Below are 7,590 nucleotides of genomic sequence, written 5' to 3'. Positions count from 1 at the left end.
AAGCATACTTTTCATTGACTGTATGCTTCACTGTGTGCTCACCAACACATGGATACCATGTGGAGCAACTTTCCCTTTCTTCCCTGCTGTTATAGCGAACACAATGTTCACTGGAAGCCTAACCACCTTCACTGCAGTATTAAAACACTGTGGTATTTTAGACCCTTAATTGTTTTACAGAACATGTAGTTCTGTGCGGGGTAAGCCCTGTACAACGTGGTCTTGATTGAAAGTGGCAGTTCGCACAGGTGCAGTAAGGACGACCTTGGGGTCGGCCTCTGCACCATGCGTGGAGACCGGGACAGCAGCAGAGAGCGGAGCGGTCGGCGTGGGGCAGTCGGCAGCAAGGGGCTGAAGAAAGCCCCAGGTGAGTAAAGCTTCTTTTTTTTTTATTTGCGTAATGATTCTTTTCAGGTGGCCATACACTTATAGATTTACAGCAGATTTGACTATCAGATAGAATACTGTGGTCTGGCTTAGCTTGGTGAATGATTGTAAGTTTACATGTGTATGTTTAAAGGCAATAACACATGTTCGTTTCCGACTTTTTTATATGCCCTTTATCAGGCCGTAATACACAGTTCTGTATGGCCCAACCAGCGACAAGAGTTAGATATACAAGAAAAAAAGGGAAAAAGAGGGGGGCATCGGTACCAACCAGAAGCACACAAATGACTATCCCATTGGCATTCAGAGTAGATCATCCATCTATTCAGGGAGTCCTTGAATAGCTGCATGATCTACGCTGAAACGAACATGTGTCGTTGCCTATAAACGTACACCTGTAAACTTACAATCATTCACCAAGCCAAGCCAGACCACAGTATTTGTCGATTTTTATGAATCGTTTCTCGTATGTACTAATATTCTATGCGAAGACTGACTTTGCGGATTTATATAAGAAAAGTTTTTAACAAGAATTTTGTATATGTGCCAATAAAGTTTTTCAAATGTTTGTACTGCAAGATTGCAGCACGGTGGCGTAGTGGCTAGCTCTCTCGCCTTGCAGCGCTGGGTCCCTGGTTCGAATCCCAGCCAGGGCACTATCTGCAAAGAGTTTGTATGTTCTCTCTGTGTCTGCATGGGTTTCCTCCGGGCACTCCGGTTTCCTCCCACATTCCAAAAACATACGGATAAGTTAATTGGCTCCCCCTAAAATTGGCCCTAGACTACAGTACTTACACTACATAATATAGATATATGGCAATGGTAGGGATTAGATTGTGAGCTCCTTTGAGGGACAGTTAGTGACAAGATATATATATATACACTGTACAGCGCTGCGTAATATGTCGGCGCTATATAAATACTAAATAATAACAATAATAATAATTGCATTATAGTATTTTTGCACAAGTCCTTTTTCTAAAGAAATATATGTTGAAGCGGGTGAGGTGGACCACCCATCAACAGGACATTTTTTTGACCCTTCACGGTATGAAGGGCAGTACCCGATTATACATTCATGTCAAGTTGAACCTGACAGGAATCCATCTGATGTGTGTCACACACGACGGGTAGCCATACACTGGTCGATTGCCACCAGATCCACCAACAGATAGATCCCTCTCTGATCGAATTCACAGAGGAATCTATTGGCTGCCCATTACTGCACACAGATTTTGAATCGATTTCAGCTTGAAATCGATTCACAACCTGTGGAGCTGCCGCCTGCCTCGCGGCCCTGCTCCCCCGCCTCGTGGCCCTGCTCCCCCGGCCAGCAGCAATAGATTACCTGTCCACCAGCGCGAGTCCCCGCTGTTCCTTCTTCCAGTGTCCTCCTTCATCTCCTCTTCACTTCCTGTCCCATCCTGTGACGAGCGGCAGTACAAACAGTAGAGGGCGCTCTAGTGTTTGAACTTTGGTTTGTCACAGAAAGAGACAGAAAGTGAAGAGAAGACAGGCCAGCCGGAGAAAGTGTAAGCATGGACCAGGGACTCACGCCGGCGCACAGGTAATGTATTGCTGCCGCTATGCTGCGTCGGTCGTCGCCGAGTCGATTGCCACTAACGGCGCGCTCCCGTCCGTGATCTAGCAAAATTTTACACGGGGACAGGTCGACTGAATCGATCGATTTCGCATGGAAATCGATCAGTCAACACTTGCATTATCGATTTCACAGCACATTCAATCACAGTGATCGAATCTGCTGTCTATCGACGGGAAATCGATTTAGTGTATGGGTAGCTTAGGCACAGATTTCCAATAGATTTCAGAATTAAATTTATTGAAAATCGATGTAAATGCATTATTTGACCATTAGATCCAATGCAACTCTATGGGCCATCTGCCAGCAGATCGGCCTAGATTTTTCATCCTGTCAGGTAGATCAAATCAATCAAAATCCACAACAAATCGATCGATCGATCGAAGGCTGAAATAGACCAGAGTATGGGCCCCTTTAGGCCAGGGTCACACTTAGCAGAATCACGTCAGTTTTCCAATAGATGCTATAGGGAAAACTCTTCTGCTAAGTTTGACCCTGGCCTGAGTGAATTGAAGCCCAGGTCTATGAGGCTATAGTCCCCACGTTTCAACCACTGCACTGCATACCATAGCTCTACCCACCTTTGCTTACAGGAATTGAGTGGAGATATATACATTTTTTTAAAGTTATTGAGTCATAATTTTGCTATAATTGTTTCTGAAGTGATATAGTAGATTCAACTGTGCGAATGTAATTTATTCACTCAATAGTTACACATACTGTATTTGTTCTGTAGTCTGCACACGCTCCCGGAGCGCGTGGAAAGTCTGCACGTTCCTTGGTATTATGAATGTCTAGTATACCCCTTCCTTTCTGACCTCTCTTTATGCCCTCCATTGACCGACCAAAGTGCTGCTGTGCATAATACTGCTTTAGAACTTAGCAGCAGTATATGATTTCCAAGGTTGCCGTTTGATAACAACGAATGCATGAAATAACCCACACCCTTCTTTCGAACTTGGTGTAAGTCCAAGACTGCCAGCGGTTACGCTGCGTTCTATAGCAAAGCGGGCGCTACATCGTCCTTTGCCTTTACCCATTATGGACGCACCCATTCTCAGCTCTCCAGAAGAGATCAGTGGTTGTTTATATGATTCCAAAACTATATTGCTTATCCCTCGGCCTTTACTCGTCAACCTTACTTTTAAGGCTATGAGGCCAAATGAGGACACCTAAATTATTTATTTTATTTCCCAGAAGGCGTGTATCTCCTACGCCCCTCCTCAGCTCCCCTCTTCGTGCAGAGTGGTTTGACCCGGCCTTCAGCTCATTGTTGCTTGGCGCCGGGTCCAAGATGGCGCTGTGAAGCTGCCGAGTGTGAATTAGAGAAGTGATAGCCCGGGACCGGCGGGGTGAGGGCGGCCCACAATCATTGTGTCATCTATCAGTGTTTCTCCGCTGGGCTGCCGTGTGGAGATTAGTATGCTCTCAGGACATGGGCGAAAAGCTGGAACTCAGGCTCAAGTCGCCGGTGGGAGCCGAGCCTGCCATCTATCCCTGGCCGCTGCCTGTCTACGTGAGTGCGGGGATTACGGCAATGGGGAAGGCCGCAGGAGGGTGGGGAGAAGAGGGACAGCTTTGTTTGCCTTGTGGATGGGCCACTTATATATCAGGCGTGTGTGTTGCATCAGTTTATGAATTATGAATGCTCTGGTAGTTATTTTTTCAGATGGTGTGAGCGGTTTCCCCGCAGACTCCTGTGGAGCTGTTTTTTGTTAGTTGGGTGTATATTTGCATAGCCTGCCCTGACATGGAATTACGTTTTGCCCTATGGCTTTCTGTAGTATCCACACTCTATTTACATTTTTGACTGAAAATGTGATAATTGGTATTTGTAGATCGTCGTACAGTCACAGTTGCTGGTGAATGTGGTGTGTGGGCCATGCTGGCGGTTGTGCTCCTGTGATTATGCTCAGCACAGCAGCCCCCTCTGTTATGGAGGTAGAAGAAGGCGAATGTAGCTCGCAAGCTAAACAAATCTCCCTGCCACATTTTCCCATGGTGCGCAAGTGGTTAATACGCTTACGTTTATGCTGGTGTAGCATGCGTGCGCCCAGCCCTGTGCGTGTAGTGTGTTTTAGGTTACTTGAAAATGTACGTATACACCCTGTCCTGACATGCTGTATACTTTGCCTGCATGTTAGAAGGGTTACATTTTGTTTTGCACTTTTTTCTTTGGACTACAGTACTCCATGTGCACCTGCTCAGCTGTTTGGCAGTGCTGTCAAAATTGCTTGGCAAGGCTATGATGTATTTCATAGAAGCATATCCAAGATTGGCCACTTTTTTTCAGCACCTGATGGTTTTATTTAGTGAAAGCATGTAAACATGTTTGGGTTTATGAACTTCACTAGCTATTCCAGGGTAATTTTTTACCCACTGGTGAGAATCTATTTTTATGCATTCCTGCCTCTGGTTTTCAAATGGTTAATAAGGTTATGGTATACTATTGGCTGGGGGTAAAACATTTTTTTACAAACCACACTGTGGGCTAGTGCACACCAAGCGTTTTTGGTAGCGTTTTCAAAACCGCTGCCTCCTGTGAAACCGCTTGGCTAATGTATCTCAATGGGCTGGTTCACACTAACGTGGCTCCTGCAGCATTTTTGCGGTTTGCAGATGCGTTTCTGCCTCAATGTAAAGTATAGTAAAAGCTCAAACCGCTCTGAAAAACACTAGATATTTATTTCCTATTAAACAATACCAGTTGCCTGGCAACCCTGCTATTTGGCTGCAGTAGTGTTTGAATCACACCAGAAACAAGCATGCAGTTAACCTTGTCAGATCTGACAATGTCAGAAACACCTGATATGCTGCATGCTTGTCCAGTGTATATGTCTAAAAGTATCAGAGGCAGCGGATCAGTAGGATAGCCAGGCAACTGGTATTGCTTAAAGTGGATCCGAGATGAAAAACTAACTATAACTTGTCCATATATCTTATCTAAAGTTTAGATAGTTTACACAGAAAATCTAGCTGCAAACAGCTTTAACAATGATAATTTCTTCCTGTGATACGACAGCAGCCATGTTGTTTGTAAACATTACACACAGGCAAAGCTGATAGCATCTCCAGCTCTCTGCCTGTGAGAAATTCACTCTGCTCTCCTCCTCGCCTCTGAAATCTCTGGCTAGTAACCTCCTCCTCCTGCCCAGACTGATCTCCCATAAGCCCTTGCTACAATGCCAATGCTCTCTGAAAAGCTGTGGGCGAGGCTTGTGTAGTGTATAAAGAATTAGAGTATTAAAACAAAAAAAAGTATTTGGCTTGAGGAATGCCCTATAAACTATATGAAAGGAACACAATTATGCAATGAGTAAAAGTTTATCTTGGATTCACTTTAAAAGGAAATAAATATGGCAGCCTCAATATCACTCTCCTTACAGTTGTCCTTTTAATTACTTTTTTAAGAGAAGAATTCCTGGATGTTAGGCTGGATTCTCTAGTGCCTGGTATAACCCCTGCATTAAAGTGTGTGTGTAAACTCCAGTGGAAACTGGACATAGACGTTGAAGCAAAGCCTGCATGCAGTAAGTTAGAATAACATGATCTGTTACATGGCAGAGATGTGAACGGGACAAAATAATTGTATGACCAGTGAGTTGACATGCAGAATTCTGCAATGCAACTGATGCACTGTGAATTGGCCCTTAAAGCGGAACTGTAAACTGCTATTAAACAAAGTTTTTCACTTACCTGGGGCTTCTATCAGCCCCGTGCAGCTTTACTGTTCTGCTCAGGTCCTCCACGATCCTCTGTTCTCCCGCCGCCAGGTACTTTCATTACTGTAAACTTGTAAGTTGACAGCAACTGCGTCTGCACGCCCCGAGCCACGTGTCTTTTTCCGCGTTTCAGCCCGCATTGGCATCCTGCGCTAATAGCACAGGGCGCTTCTGCCGGCTGGAACGTGGTAAAAGGCGCAGTTGCCATCTGTCACAGGAGCCCTCAGTGGCTGACCGCACTTAGCCTTCTAAACGGTGCCAGCGCACAGATCGTGCGAACTCTGGTCGCAGTCAATGCGCAGGAACCGTTAAGAATTAGCCGCAGACAACTCAGAAGGGAGCCTGTGAGACACGGGTGATTACAACGTCACCCACTGGTTCAGAGTAAACTGCCACCACCGCGGTTACTATGGGACCGTGGGGCCCACTAACTGACTGACTAATCCTGCGAATAAAACGGTTAAACACACGATATCCTGTCTAGCCAACAACAAACAAACAGTAGCGTATCTTCAGAGACCCGGGATCATTTCTGTGTGTGCTGATAAGCAGGGTAGCGGAAAGTGAATGACTTGGAGAAAGTCGTTTATTCACGCAATATAAATAATTAATATATACAGACAATTATGAAAATCAACAATTATGAAAACAGCAATAGCCAGTATGAAAAATAAAAGAAGGGAGAAAATTACTTAGTTCCTGGAAAGATGTCCTTATTGTGGGAAGAATCATAAAGTCCTTGGTTTCAAAGTCCAGAGTTCAGACCAGGTGGATACCAGCATATCCTCAAGCTGGCATCTGATGAGTGCAAGATGGTTCAGTGTGGAGGACACAGCCCGCCTGCTGGCTCTGTGCTTTTGATGAAGCTGGTTTGGGGGTGTGGCAATGCCAGCCCCCTCTGAGCTACCAGCAAATGACAGTTCATTCCCTCTGAGAGATTTTAGAGCTAAACTTATGAATTGCTGTAACTCCTGAACCATACACGTTACATTTAGGGGGGTAACAGCTTCATACTTGGAGGAAAATACAGATTAATATGATACCTGACATGGCTAGTGCATCAGATCAGGGTCCTGAGTAGATTCATACCTGGGTGGTAGGGGCCCCGGGCCCCTCTCGACTGGTATCAAGAGATCCAGCATGACCCTACGGATCCAATGATACCGCTCTCATAACCACCCTATTTATTGTATTCTGTAAATGGGCAAAAGATTATATTGAACATTCATTTCTTCCTGCTAAGGCCGGAGTCAGCCTGACTGGAGTCCAGCTGTGTCTGCTTCTTGGCTATGAAAGGCCCTGTTGGCTCCTTCAATTAACATCTGAATGTGAAATCTGCTTAGACAACTGAGTTTACACCTCTGGCTTGATCAGCAGTCACAGGGCCAGTCTTCCTGCCAGCTGCTTGTCACCTTATACCTGATGGATGGGCCATCAGCACAGCTTGAAGCCAGGGACTCTCTGGGCCCAGGCTCATTAGCATATCAAAAGGGCCAACCAGCATTTGGAATGGTGCTCTCTTTGCTAAGAAAAGGACTGCAGACCTCCTACACAATAAATCCAGATTGTACCGATTTGAAGCGCAATCGACGCAGGAATCGAGTGCGATCGTTCTTTTCTTCACGGGCGATTCCAGGACGCGCCTGCGTCCCCGCAATTGTCCGTGACAGCCCCCCCCCTTGTCCGTGGCTTAGCCACTCATCCGCAAGATGTGTGGCGGCGCCGCTAACCTGGCTGACGGGCCTCGAGTTGCCGGTACGGCGGGAAAACCTATTGGAGCCTGTGGCTCGGTTCCCCTGGACCGGTCGCGGTCTGCTACCCTCAGGGTTGACCCAACATGGACCGTTCTGGACAGGGCGTTTGCGCCACTGCAGTCGGACG

General features: G+C 46.0%; 1 protein-coding gene across 2 annotated transcripts in view; it reads left to right on the top strand.

The window, feature by feature from the left end:
- The first annotated feature begins 3,258 nt into the window (after nucleotides 1-3,258).
- DOT1L (DOT1 like histone lysine methyltransferase) overlaps nucleotides 3,259-7,590 on the top strand; it is a 229,520-nt gene continuing 225,188 nt past the window's right edge. For both annotated transcript variants that reach the window (XM_068233968.1, XM_068233967.1), the window contains exon 1: nucleotides 3,259-3,503. In XM_068233968.1, coding sequence (XP_068090069.1) covers nucleotides 3,423-3,503 — 81 coding nt within the window. In that variant the 5' untranslated portion in view covers nucleotides 3,259-3,422. The remainder of the gene's footprint in view (nucleotides 3,504-7,590) is intronic.

Source organism: Hyperolius riggenbachi, chromosome 1, assembly GCF_040937935.1.
Source record: "Hyperolius riggenbachi isolate aHypRig1 chromosome 1, aHypRig1.pri, whole genome shotgun sequence".
Lineage (NCBI taxonomy): Eukaryota > Metazoa > Chordata > Amphibia > Anura > Hyperoliidae > Hyperolius > Hyperolius riggenbachi.
The sequence above is the reverse complement of the archived record's forward strand: the minus strand, read 5'-3'. Positions and strand labels throughout refer to the sequence as shown.